Source organism: Nothoprocta perdicaria, unplaced genomic scaffold, assembly GCF_003342845.1.
Source record: "Nothoprocta perdicaria isolate Ctin4 unplaced genomic scaffold, notPer1 scaffold_318, whole genome shotgun sequence".
In the NCBI taxonomy this organism is placed as follows: Eukaryota; Metazoa; Chordata; class Aves; order Tinamiformes; family Tinamidae; genus Nothoprocta; species Nothoprocta perdicaria.
The window spans coordinates 651,508-665,284 of record NW_020455553.1 but is presented as its reverse complement, the minus strand read 5'-3'; the positions used below and the strand labels follow the sequence as shown (position 1 = coordinate 665,284).

At 45.4% G+C, this 13,777-nt stretch overlaps 2 protein-coding genes across 4 annotated transcripts in view; one reads left to right on the top strand and one right to left on the bottom strand.

Moving 5' to 3' along the window:
• Positions 1 to 9,115, top strand: part of KLHL20 (kelch like family member 20) — a 23,140-nt gene extending 14,025 nt beyond the window's left edge. For all 3 annotated transcript variants that reach the window (XM_026042907.1, XM_026042906.1, XM_026042908.1), the window contains 7 exons: positions 496 to 611; positions 939 to 1,122; positions 2,299 to 2,442; positions 2,633 to 2,766; positions 3,383 to 3,591; positions 5,055 to 5,161; positions 7,390 to 9,115. In XM_026042907.1, the coding sequence (XP_025898692.1) occupies positions 496 to 611; positions 939 to 1,122; positions 2,299 to 2,442; positions 2,633 to 2,766; positions 3,383 to 3,591; positions 5,055 to 5,161; positions 7,390 to 7,474 (979 nt within the window). In that variant the 3' untranslated portion in view covers positions 7,475 to 9,115. The remainder of the gene's footprint in view (positions 1 to 495; positions 612 to 938; positions 1,123 to 2,298; positions 2,443 to 2,632; positions 2,767 to 3,382; positions 3,592 to 5,054; positions 5,162 to 7,389) is intronic.
• A 1,476-nt stretch (positions 9,116 to 10,591) lies between these two features.
• CENPL (centromere protein L) lies at positions 10,592 to 13,642 on the bottom strand. The gene is made up of 4 exons (XM_026042940.1): positions 13,517 to 13,642; positions 12,970 to 13,221; positions 11,707 to 12,246; positions 10,592 to 11,135 (listed from the first exon to the last, which is right to left on the bottom strand). Exons 1-4 carry the CDS (start codon positions 13,640 to 13,642, stop codon positions 11,064 to 11,066), a joined length of 990 nt encoding a protein of 329 aa, XP_025898725.1. The 3' UTR covers positions 10,592 to 11,063.
• Between the last annotated feature and the right edge of the window lie 135 nt (positions 13,643 to 13,777).

The following is a 13,777-nucleotide window of genomic DNA, read 5'->3' as shown; positions in this document are numbered from 1 at the left end:
ATTAGTCCAGGGGACAAGTCATGAATGGATGGACAGTGTGAGATGACCAGAGCTGATGGAGAAAATAATCATCAGAAGGGTAGTATCTCCATCCTTTGGTCGTGTGTGTGTATTATGTATATGTGTGCTTTTCAGCAACTTTCTTGTTCTTGGGCAAAACCATTAAGTTTTAGCTTGAGGTGGACGGGGGGTTTCTTTCCTGCATTGTAAGCCTGATGAATCTCCCATCACAGTCTTGTTATCAGCCTTTATTGCTAGTAATACCTAACATTAACACTGGCCAAATATTGATACTGGTCTACATCTGTGTCACTGTAAACAACTGATGGCTCCTTGGGTGACAACTGGAGCTATTCATGCACTTAAGTAGCTCATAAATAACTGAACGGCATAAGTAGCATTGGCTGCTCTTACTCTCAGTTTTGGTTTGTACCTTCTCTCAAGGCACCACAACTGTGTGAACATTTGGAATTAATCTTTTCCTATCTCGCACAGGGACCTAGTGGATGAAGCTAAAAATTATCTGCTCTTGCCCCAAGAACGGCCACTGATGCAGGGACCACGAACAAGACCACGCAAGCCCATCCGCTGTGGAGAGGTGCTCTTTGCAGGTGCGTGCAGCTCTTGCTGGCTTAGGAGATTTAAGTCCGTGGGTTTTCTGGTTATAGTACCCCTGTAAGAGCAGACTTTACAACTTCTTCCTTGTGAGGTGATATATACATTAAAAATACTTAGTGATTTCAGTTTTGTATAGATTAATATTCCAAGCTTAGACTAGTCCTTTTGAAAATCACACCTGCTCTTCTAATGGTGKTCCTCAGGATGAGTGACCCGGAGAGGTGGGTTAAGGCTGGCGAGACCCGGAGGAGTCCATAGAGCAGAATACATGAACGTGATGCATTATCATGACCCTGTTTCTTGTGTTTTGGTTCCYGCAGTGGGGGGCTGGTGTAGCGGGGATGCAATTTCCAGTGTGGAGCGCTATGATCCTCAAACCAATGAGTGGCGGATGGTGGCTTCCATGAGCAAAAGACGCTGTGGTGTCGGAGTCAGTGTTCTGGATGACCTCCTCTATGCTGTGGGAGGCCATGATGGTTCCTCTTATCTTAACAGTGTAGAAAGGTAGGTCTCCATAGGGATGATGCTCTTGAGAGTTTATTCCGAGCATTTAAACCTGGTGTAACCTCTTAAAAAATGGATCCATTTTGCTGGCTGTGGTGATGTTTGAAAACCTAATATTTATATCAATGCTATCCCCATTTCCTCCTCCTTTGCCTACCTCTTCAATATTGTATTGCCGTACTGCTAAACTAGGTCTCCAGGCACACCAGCTCGTGTCATGTTATCCTCAGCTTAATGAGCCAAGACGTAGTCTTTGGTATAAGGAAGGAATATATGAGGCAGGTCTCGCTGGAAGGAGTGATGGTCTTGGTTGACCTTCTTTTGAAATTGCTGGTTCGCTCTTAGCATTGCTGAGCAAGTTGAGGTTATTGCATGTGTGGCAATGTTGAAGRAAAGCACTCAGGCGTTTTGTTGTGTGTTGATGACTAGAGAATTAAGCAATCTTGTAAATACTTTTACAGAACAAGGAAAATGGGTCAGATTCAGACCTCTAAAAGACATAAGTTGAACAAGCCTTGTTAAACTGCCTGCTTTTGGGAGCTGCATGTTGGCAGTCCCCRTGCCTTTGAGCCCTGAGTCTCATGCTTTCTTGGTGCTCTAAGCCTCGATCCTTCAAGGAATCCAACAGCTATAAAACATATCTTCTTCCTTCCCAAACCTCCCATTCTTTCCACATACCTTCTTACATATTCCTAGCTTCCCAGATGAGGATGCAGGCCTGACATCCTCCAAGTCCTGCGTTTATTTTCTACCTTACTTSCTAGTCTCTGGCTTCCCAAGCCAGTCCAGCTGGCTCGTCTTCATCTAGAAGTGCCGGTCCTGGTGCTGTGGGAGTTCTGGTGAGGGCTGCACATGCAGCAGAGTAGCTCTTGGTGCTGCTGTTTGCACAGAGGCAAATTGCCACATGCCAGCCTGGCTTGGTAACCTGCTCTTTTGTGAACCTGTGGCTTTGATCTTCAATTTGAATCATCTCAAACCGCAGTTTGGAATCCCTGGAGTAACTTGTATTGGGTGCATTGCATTGCCCGAGGGCTTTGATCCAACTTCCTTCTAAGTAACTGACTTGCAGTTCAAGCTTAAGATAGGCAAATTCCACTGCCCCGGTAGCCTCTAAGCATGAGAGAGTCTGAGACTTCCCTAGACAAGCAACTTGTGCCTTTTGGTGTGTTTTTCTAGGTACGATCCAAAGACCAACCAGTGGAGCAGCGACGTGGCCCCCACCAGCACCTGCAGGACCAGCGTTGGAGTGGCAGTTCTTGGGGGCTATCTCTATGCTGTGGGTGGCCAAGATGGTGTCTCCTGTCTCAACATTGTGGAAAGGTATCTCAGAAAAAAGGAATGGGGCAGAAGGAGAGGAAGATCTCTTAGTAAGATGCAGATGAACTTTAGAGGGGGAGGTAAATGATGTACGCATTTCAGGGGGATTATTGTTTGGAGGCAAGTAAGGACAGTCTGCCTGCCCTTTTGGGGAGGTGTCTGTGCCTCATTGAGGGTTTTATTGTTTCGTCAGGTACGATCCGAAGGAGAACAAGTGGACTCGTGTGGCTTCCATGAGCACCAGGCGCCTGGGAGTGGCAGTGGCCGTGTTAGGAGGCTTCCTGTATGCAGTGGGAGGCTCTGATGGAACTTCTCCTCTCAACACTGGTACGCCTTTTGCTGTCCCTTACTGYAGTCATACTTGCCATTGGTCTTGTTTTGTTGTGCCTGTAGCGTTCCTGGGTGGCAGCTGAGGATTTTAGGGAACAGTTTGCTACGTGTTTCCTGCTTTTAACATACTTCTGCTATAGAGTAATTCATTCTCTAGGTTTCTAAGTGCTTATTACCTTGTTGTATATATCTGTCTTTTCCCTCCTGTCGATAAAGCTACATCTGACAGTGCGTCCTGAAGCCAATGCTTTGTTKGTTTGCTGAGCACTTGTAGGTGTGTCTTTTTCCTGCAGTAGCCTTTGTTGCTGTAGGAAGGAGGATGCTGTAGGTCACACTACTGCAAGCTGAAAATGTGATCAGTTTATAGCATTGACCCACTCAGTCTTGAGTGAAGATGCATTATATGACTTGACTCTGTAGCCTTCCAGGGACTGGAGATGGGACAGAGAACAGGCAGACCTTTATAGGTGGAGAGCATTAGAGCGGGTGATCACAACCTGGCACGTACTGTTTTTAGCACGTGGGGAATTGCAGTGTCTTACACAGTTCAGAAATGCAAACTGCCCCCGTTCCACCAGCCTTGTTGCCCAAAGCTGTGTCCTGTCCCCTCCAGTGGAACGCTACAACCCTCAGGAGAACCGCTGGCATACGATTGCACCCATGGGCACGAGGAGGAAGCACCTGGGCTGCGCCGTGTACCAGGACATGATCTACGCCGTGGGAGGCAGAGATGACACGACCGAGCTCAGCAGCGCGGAGAGGTACAACCCCCGGACGAACCAGTGGTCTCCCGTCGTGGCCATGACGTCCCGCCGGAGCGGGGTGAGTGGTGGCTTGGTTTGCCTGCTTACACAGTGCTCAACGACACGGGGAGAGCACTGGGGAGGCTGGCAGCTTGCGACAGTCCTCTCTTGCTTCTTCTGTACCTTCACTCATTCTCTCTGAGGGAAATGTTTGTTAAAAAGGCAAAATCTGTAGCAAAGGAGAATGAAATGGTAGTGTTGCATTACCGTGGGCTGACAGCTGTTTAATGYGTCAGTGGATGTGTTAAGTATTCATTAGCCCAGTTGCTTTTGAGAGTCTTTTTAAAATAACTTTGATCCCTGTGCTGGATCAGTTACTTGGTCCTGAAACAGAGGAATTCTTTCATTTCTCACTTGGCAAAGTAGCCGTGCTTGCTGTGGGGAAACTGCTAGAGAACAGTATCAAAATTAGCACCTGGGTCTTATCCTGTAATGCACGTTGGATGATTTGGGAGAGGAACCTACCTGCTTGCACAGAAGGAAGAGTTYGGAAACCTCTGGGCAGTGAGATCCAACTTTCTCGTCAAGTCTTTCTCATTGCCTTGTGAGATCTGTGTGGGAACAGAGTTTCCAGGCTCTTATCTAGCTTGCTGCCTCCTCACGGTGTTGTGTGGGAAATGACAGCATGCCTTCATCAGCTGCTAATCCTCCTGCTTGCTACAGACATGTGAAGAAAAGATTAACATAGTGGTTTAGGCAGTCGTAGTGCTTGGGCAGATGCAAATGTTACGAATCTTTAACGTTGGATGCTGGATTATATAGTACAGAGTGGATTAATTGTCTGTACATTAGTATTCCTGTGTCTGAGGCAAGTATGAATCATAACTTGATTCATAACTTGTTTTGGGGGCAGGGAGCATATAGACTTATTTTCCTCGTCAAAGCATGTAGTATACAGCTCAACGTTGTCCTCTGTAGTTGAAGATCAGGTGTTTACTTGTCATGAGCTTCTATATTTGCTTTTTGTAGAATTAGGTAAATAGATGCATCTTTTTCTGTAGGCCTCCTGAGTTCTCTTTAGCTTCCTCAATGCCAAAACAAAGGCCCTTTTCCGTAGAGTYCTGGCCTTATTTTATGTGTTGTGTCAGGATGTTTTCACTGAAGTGATTTCCAAGACCACAGAACAGCTTGAGATTTCAGTAGCTTTGTAGCTGGTAATAAAGGGAGCCCTTTTTTATTTCTCCTCTAAGATATTCTCTTTTGTGATCGATGTCCACCTTTTTCTTTGTTTTTATTTTACATTATGTGTCATTCTGTGCCAGTATGTTCCAGTTAGATGCACCTATTGATGCATCTAGCTAGATAAACTTTTGKCTACTTTTTTTTTGTCCTTTTTCTTCAGCACCAAAACCTCTGCTGCAGGCCATGTCTTTCCCCAAACTTGGTTATCGAAGACTTTAATATTTCCATTTGAACTCTTGTTTTCAGAATATGGTAAACATCACACCTAAATAAGTACTGCCTGTGATGGTTGTTTTCCAGGTGGGCCTCGCCGTGGTGAATGGACAGCTAATGGCAGTGGGGGGCTTTGATGGGACAACGTACTTGAAGACCATTGAGGTGTTTGATCCAGATGCCAACACGTGGAGGTAACGTTTAAGATGTGAAAGAGTCAAATAACATCTTCTGGCTGTGGCGCTCCAGTCAGTGTTTGGAGCTGTTCCAGATAAGTTAGACGTGTGAAGTGTGGCATCATAGGGAGTTTGGGGGAGTAGCTGGTGCGGCAGTCACGGTGTGGCTTGTTGGCTTACGTGAAAGTGCATGAAGGAGAATCCGCATCTAAAAAACTTGAGAAGTGGTTAACTTCCTTCAGCTCTACACACTTCCCATTATTTCTGAAATGTCATTCAGGGCTGAGAAGTAACTACGTAAAAGGGGTATTTGTCATTTACAGCGTTTCACAGAATATCAACCTTCTGTTAGGTTTGTATTTATGAGTGCAGGTGGTGCTTGGCTACAGAGCCCGTCACTATCAAGATGACTTTTCCATATAATCATGGATAGAAATCAAATACTTCAGTATGCCAAGACACCATCTAGGTATRGCACCCTCTGACTGTTGTAGTAATGGGCTGTTGGGAAACGTTGTCTTGGAGATTTTTGCTTGAATTCTGGTTCTAGCCATCAACTCCACTTTAAGGTTTTTTTTTTTTTAAAAAAAAGTATTTTCTGTAGTGATTTTTTTGTTTTTGTTGTTTGGCTTTTTTTTCCCCATCTGAGGATATCAAAAAATTTAATGATCAAAKGGGAAGTAAAGTCTCAGTGCATCTTTTGCAGGTAGGAAAATGCTGCATAGGTAGGTTACTGAGACTCAGAGAAAATAAATGACTTGACAGTTTTGCTGGGTAACAAACAAAAGCCAGTGCTAAAATGTGATTTGTTTGAGTGCTGCTTTTGAACTTAAACTGGGCCACACTGAAGGAGGTCGACCTGTTATTTTTATTTTGGAATGAGTCTGCTCTTGCTTCCTAATAAAAATAAGCTTGCCCCTAGCAGAAAGAGCTCACTGTCATGGTGTAGTATTTGGCCTACTCATTTTGGTGTTCAAATTGAGGCTCTGATTTCCAAATATTTCAGGAAGAGCTGAAACAGAACAGTTTGAACCTTTCCTGATGGGAAAACATGTATTGAACAGGAAGAGTTTGGTTTTTTTTCTTCTTGTTTCTTTTCCAGGTATAACTGCACTTAAAAGCAATTGTCTGCATATTTATTCACAAGCCTAATTAGTGCAGAGTTTCAGGCTCTTATTTATATTCTTTCTTTTAGTAATGTCAAGTGTGCGGGTTAGTAAGAAATTAATATCTTTATTCCTTCTAGACTACTAATGCTAGAAAATTAACGCTTTTCTGCTGAGATAATCTGTCATAAACAGTGTAGGAAGAGGCCCCTGTATACTGATTTTTGGGCAATGCCTTTTGAATTGCATAGAAAACCAGCTGAGTAGAGTAATATGCATTTCAGATTCCTTAGCTGAGAGATTTCAGCTACTTACAGCAACTATAGTGGTAAATAAAGCATTTAGAGGTCGGGGTTACTGCCCAGGCAGAAGTTTAGGCAGCTGTTTTAAGGTATTAGTCTGTGTTTTCCCTACTGAATTAGATATAGCTGATTAGCATCGTGGTCCTTGTTTGTTTGTTTGTTGGCCTTATTGCAGTAAGGGCTTCTTTTGTGTAGTCCAACTGCTTGCTGTGCATTTTGGGCCTAACAAATGGCGCTGGAAGGGGTTACTTGAAGAACTTGCCTCTGGTGTTTCTGCCAGCAGATTGTAGAGGCACCGAGTGGAGTTTGCAGCTGGAAAGAGTAGGATACAGGAATCCACAGGGAGCAGATTTCCATATGAAATGGAGGCACTGTTTCAGTGAAATATCTCGGAGAAACAGATGGTGTTTGGGATGTGCTAAATCTTGAGTGAGATCAGCTGAATATAGGTTATCAGAAACGTAAAAGAAATTAATGTAATTGGAAGGAGCATCTCCTTGTTCCTCTCTTACCCAAAACGTACCTGAGGATAAACTACAACCAACAAAGATCATTTTTTTTTATCTTGCATGTAACCAGGCAGAAAGTGATTACTTAAACAGAGAACTGCTGAGCATCCARCCAAGAAGCAATTCCTGTTTCTTTTCTAGAGAAAGATGTAAGCAAATATATTATATTTACCTTGGAAGCATATACAAAGACTGCTGCCCTGCTTAGTAATTGTGGTCCACCTTACCTGAAGGCCGAGAAGAAACGAGAACAAGGGCTGGGTCGCTCTTTCCTGCAGCAGCTCCGTGAAGGAGCTGAACCTGTGGTCACTGGAGCCCTGTCTTTGCAGGTTGTACGGAGGCATGAACTACCGGCGGCTGGGAGGAGGCGTAGGAGTTATCAAAATGACACACTGTGAATCTCATATATGGTAAGCAGCAAGAGGGAGGGAGACCCGTGGCTCTCCTTCCTGGAAAAACTGAAGAGACTTCTTGACACTGGACCTCTTTGCAGCTCTAGTACGAACGGTTGGTCTAGGTCCAAGGTAACTCTTTGCCAGTGACTCTTTCTAGCAGATTATAAAAAYGACTTCAGTGAGCGTGCGCCCAGGAGAGGATCGCGTTGTCAGACTCCGGGGAACCACTGGACAGAAGTAGGAGTGTTGCTTATGTCCTTATTTTTTTCCAAATAGCCTGCATTTTTGGATAAACCAAACTGTTAAAGTCGTTATAGTGCAAACAATACCAACGTAGGGACTACAAGCTATACCGGGAGTCTGACAAGAGGAGGGTTTCCCTGTTTTCCCTCCTCCTGTGAGCAGCTGACATGGGCGAAGGAGGAAGGTGATGCAGCAAACATTGCTTTTGCCTTATTTACAGAGAGCTTCAAAAAAGTACTTGACCTGCAAGGTGCCACCTTTGCGCAGAAACCTTTCTGTGCACAGAGTATATTTATTTTTTCATTTGATTTGTATCATGTATTTTCTTTGTATCGCTCACAATGGTTGATTCCAGCTTTTTTATATGCATATAGATGTGTGCATAGATATATTTTATATATGTATATGTGCACGTGTATGTGCGGTTTCTGTTTTGACAAGCTGAGGGTTAGGGCAGGGCTATGTCCTGCAGGCTGTTGTGGTTCCAGCCCTTGTTGTGTGTATTGGGATCTCGTTGAGTACAGGAGAGCTCTGAAGATGGGTGCCCCRAGTGTCTTATCTGGCTTGCTGGAGGTAGAACTGGAACTCCCCACCTATCGGCTGAATCAGTGAAGTGCCCAAAAAGAGGGTGAGAGTGAAAAGGATTTTAAATGATGCCTTTTTTATTGTGCAGTGTATGGTGCAAAGGTTAAGCTTTTTTTTTCTCTCCCCTCCCCTGTATATGAACCTAGAAACAACTTGTCACTGCTCACCTGTAAAACCCTTTTCTCACTCCTTTTCTCATTGATATCTGCTGGATATCAGTTCTTGTGTGAAGCTGCAATGCAGGTACCACTTGTGAATTCTGACTAGCCTAGGTAAGTGCTCACTTCTCAGGTTCTTGCTACCGTGGCAGACCCTCAGCCAGCTCCTGCTGAAAAAACCTTAGACCAGCATCATCTTAGTCGCCCCCTGACCCCTTCTGTGTGTTCAGAATTCCTGTTAGAAAACAGTGACTGTGAGGAGATGGTGCCCACCCTTCCACTGGTTTTCATGCACTTCACCTGTGTTTGCTGGAGGGCAGGGAAAGGTGTGAGGCTCGTTAGAGGGGAGAGGGAAGAGGCCACTGGAGTTGGCAGGTGGAGGTGGAAGGAGCAGCTCCACTCTAGACTTGGAGGTTCTGACATATTTGCCTGTACGGACAGGGCCACCCAGTGCCAAACGGTGAGTTGTTGCACCTGATATGTAACTTTGGACCTTTCCAAATCTGACTTTTAAAGAGGATTGTGAATTCTTGAGATGAACAAGGCACTGCTGACATCTTGAGTTCTTTAACGTCATGGTTTGATTCTTGGCATTTTAATGTTCTTGAATATAGTAAAAAATACACTACAGTAATAAATGGGTCATTCAAACTTTTTAAAAGCCCCTCTTTTCCCCTAAAGGTTGGTATTCTTGTGTTTACATATGAAGATCATTTGCACCTTTACAAGGAAAAATAAGTATTCTGTAAACAAATGTTTACATGTATCATTTATGCTTTTTTCTAGCATGAGTAACTTGTATAAATAGTGCTATCTTAATAAATTTCTTCTATGCTGTTCTTTGTGTGCTTCTTTGTTTGAAAACAGGACACAACGCTTTTATGCAGTTTGTCTAAGGACAGCAGGTCACTTGCATGTTTTTGGATATTGATGCTGTTTGAAATGCTGCTTGAGCAAACTGCCTTAAAACTTGTTGTTCTGTGGCAGCCTCAAAGACTTGTTCACCTTATTCAGAAGCAGCTTTTCCTAGAAGGGATCTGTAGTATCAGGCCCAATCTAGTTCTGTTAATCCCAGGTTATAGATGGTCATGTGAAAAGAGAAGGAAGTAGCTCTGCTCCAGCCCTGCCCTGGGGGTAGACGAAGCAGCTACTTTCCTAAGCTGCTGCTTTAAGCATGTGCAGTATCACTCCTGGAAGCTGAAGAGGCCTGTATTAAAATACAAAAATACAAGGGTTCTGCTGTAGACATTTCTCAGATYTTGTATTAGTCTGTACCTAAAGCAAAGAACAAGATTCCTTGGTTTACAGACTGCAGCCTTTACAAGGCTACTAACCATAAAAGAAAGTTAGGGCATGAATTTTTGGCTAATTGTTTTATTCTGCTTGCACAAGTCTCCTTTAGTGGCACTAGATGACAAAGAGAACGYGGAGTTATGTTCCTCGAGAGGGGTTGCATGGTTGGTGCCTGGCATGTTGCAGGGGAGGGGACRACTGTAGCAACCACGTGGTGACAGCTGATGAAAAGACAGAGGAGTGGTAAGGAAAAAAAAATTCATCCTCGCTTACAAGAGGGTCATAGCTTCATTTGTACAGCACTTGTCAGAGCAGTTGAGCTTGTGCTATTATAAGTGCATTTCTCAATTGTGAGTAAAAGTTAGGYTAGCTATTAGAAAGCTTTCTAAACAGTTCAGTTACCTGCAGCTTGCACATAAAACTTACTCTTGTATTTTGCTTATTTAGGTAGAGATTTTTCTTTAAGACCTGAGTATAGCAAAAAAGTAAATACTCTTTATTTAGTACTATAATAATAAAACCACATGGCACTTAAGATGTACATTTAAACTGTAGGCAAGCACTATGCACTAGCTATCCAAACCTCAAGGGAGAGCAAGTATAATGTGTTAGCACCTATAGCTTCAGCCTAGAGAGCTCTCAAGACTATGGGATTACAATGCAGGAGATAAAACATTAGGCACAACACCGCAACTCTCTTATAGCCAGTCCTTGACTTTCAAGGCAGCAGCTTCTCTGTGAAGAGAAGCAGAGCTGGAAACAAGGCAGTTGTCAGTTAAATGCCTTTTTTCTTTTTCTTTTTTCCCCCCTCCTTTCCTCTCTAAACCCATCTGGGGCGTGAGTATACACTTTGCTACTGTTATATGCTGGCCTTAAAAAGACTGCGCAGCCTCACAAGGCTGAGGTTAAAAACAGGGATTTTTCTACCCCATAAAATTCATCATTTCCACAGGCAGGCTTGACTTGGCATTTAGATTTTGGCCCAAGATTATGACTGAGTTCAGCTAAGAAAAAGGGCCCTGTTGCAGGGGCTGTCTAGTTCGGTGAAAAATCCACCTGACATTTGAAACAACAGCAGAAATATCTATCATTAAGGTGCATTGAGAGTTTGCAGTGTTTTCTCTCCAAGTACTGTGGCCTTTCCATTAGAGCAACATCTGTTCTTCTCTCCTGGGGAGGATGATGATGTTCCATTACTGCTAGTTACAGTTTTGAATACAGGAGTTCAAGAAAGGAAAGTTCTGCAGGAGCAAGTTTCCAGTGGGATTCTCAGCTTTAGTCTTGCAGCAGGCAAACCTTTGGGGGAATGAAGATGAGCAGAAACAAGTCTCACTGTATCTGGGAGATTGCTAGTTCTGTCAGGAGCTTCAGCACTCCAGGTAGGTATTTGCTTTGTAGAAACTGTAAAAGAACAAAGAGCGGATGTTAAAGAAAACTGCAGTGGTTAATGTGGCACAGAAGTCACATCGCTTAAGATGAAAAAAGAGCAGTCGTAACAGCAACACAGYCTTTCATATACTGCAAGGAAGCTAAACCTCCAGCTTTAAGAAAGGAGGAAAGATGGCATGGAATTCTTGAAAATTCAAGCTAAAATGTTGAAAATAGAGTTTTAGTAAAAGAATCTATTTGGAACACGCCAGTACAGCTGCTGTTAATAGAAACTGCAGCTGAACACGCGCCAGCAAGAGCCAAAAATTGCAACTCAATACTGCTTACTAAAAAGTAAGCTACTACATGTAGTTCTAGCCCCAAAGCAGGGTTACTAGGTTCTGCTGCAGCAGAATGCCATGTTGATAATTGCCCTATGTTGTCTGAAACTCCAGAACTAATTAAGACTAAAACAAAGTTGAGRTTTCAACCAACTTTTAGTGGGGAATTATGCATAAGAAATATGCAACTTCATTCTAAAAAGGAAGGCATATTTAGTTTGGCCAGCGGTGGCTAGGATAGCACGTTTACTTAAAAACCTCACCTTTATAGTCCCGTTACAGTGTGCGGAGGCAATCGCTGTGGAAACTTTGACCAGTTTTGTAGCTGACAAGTGGATCTTGAAGTGTCTGTGGAAGTGAGAGTAGAGGCAGTCCATGTACAGGCTGACCTCTTCTTGAGTGATCTCTCCTGGGGTTTTCTGAACTGTGTCCCACAGAGCCTTTGCATCTTCTGGGTGGATGGCATAGGATATATCCAGAGGCTGGGGAAGGCAGGGAACAGAGAAAAGGAGTTCTGTGGCACATGCGTTTTTTTCCACGCCGCATCCAGTCCACATGGCTGCCATCCAGCTGAGGTTGAGAGGGCTGATGGATAGCCGGCAGAAGTGGCAGTCAAAAGTCTTCTGAAACCAGCTCCCGACCATGGCCAGGTAGCTCTCAGCACCGTTAGCGAGAAACAGCGGCAAGCAGGTGAAGTCCTCGGGCACGTTCTCCGAAAAGTCCTCTCCAGCCACGCAGCAGAAGCAGCCTGACCACACGAGCTTCTCGTCGGAGCTTTTGGGGGAAACTGATCTTGAAGAAAGCTGGGATGGGGAAAAGAAAGGACTGTTTAATGACAGCTATASAGCAACTTTCATACTTTATCTGGTAAATAGATCAGGAGTTTCTTCACAGRACCTCACATGCAACATCTGTTCCTSGAAAGCTTGCATGGTTATTCTGTCCATTACATTCCTAAAGAATCTGGGTATTCCTACTGAAAATAGCAGAGTAATAAGGACAGGGTCCCCAGATCTGCAATGTGCTGCCTAACTCGGAAAAGCCAACGGGTGGTGAGACTCGACAGCACTGCCATGCAGAGCTTYGCATTCAGTAGTGCCTTTCACTTGAGCGTTTCAGAAACGTTAATAGGGCCTGAGCTACGGCAGAGGGGGACAGGATTATACCAACTCCAAGAAGTTGAATAACTCATCCRGGAAGTTAAATAACCCGTCCAAGATCTTTCAAGACTGCAGAGCTAAGAAATGAGGCCAAGCTCGGGAGCGCTGACTCTTGTGTTCATTCTCTTATCGAGGACTCGAACTCAGAAAATGCAGCTGAGCACATCCATTATTTATGAGCTTTTCCTTCCAAAAACAAGCAGGATCCACTTTGGCTAAGTCTCAGAAGAGAGCGGAGTTATTTTTGCACGCAGCCGGAGTTTGAAAGACTTCTCGTCACCCAGCACCCCATGGCTAACAACCCCCGGGCCCGGCAAGCCCCAGCTCTCGGGGTAACCCCCGTGGCGCCAGCGGAGCCGTCGTCACCTGCACGAGCACGGCGGGCTGGTCCCGGTGGCCGCCGCGCAGCTCGGGGAGGCTGGAGAAGGTCRCCTGGACGCCCAGGTCCACCCCCTCGCCCACGGCCAGGCCCTTCTGCTTCTCGGCGGCGATGAAGGCGCCCAGCAGCCGCGCGTACTCCTTCAGGCGGGCGCCCGAGAACCTGTACAGGGGCGTCACGCTGTAGAGGCTCCACTGCTTGCGCAGCARCGACGCGGCCCTCTGGGGATCGGCCTCCTCCTGGGGCGAGAGAGCGGGGCAAAACGGGTGCGTTACAGGAGGGGAGAGCAAATAAATCAGTGAAAAATAAATGAATGAGGGAAAAATGAATAAATAAATAAGCGAAAAATAAATAAATAGGCGAAAAATAAATAAGCAAACAAAGGACGGAAAAAAATAAATAAATAAGCAAACAAAGGACGGAAAAAAATAAATAAATAAGCAAACAAAGGACGGGAAAAAAAGGATGAAAGAAGCAAGGACTGAGGAAACAAGGGCGCGTTTCCCCTCCGGCGGGACGCTCTGGGGGTCCCACCTGTGATGGCGGCGGCTGCGCCCCGCCGGAGCCGAGCGTGAAGCGGCCGCGCGCCCGCCCGAAGAGCGGCCCCCGCGAGAGGCGCCCGGCGCTGGGCAGCGTCCGCGCCGCCGCCTCCGACTCCATGACGGCGCCTCAGCCTTCCCGCCCGCTCCAACCGCCCTCCCGTGAGCCCCCGCGGCGCCGCCCCGGCCGACATGTTGGCTGCGGGCGGAAGCGGCCGCGCAGGGCGGCGCCATTTTCTCGTGGCCCTCGCGGGGC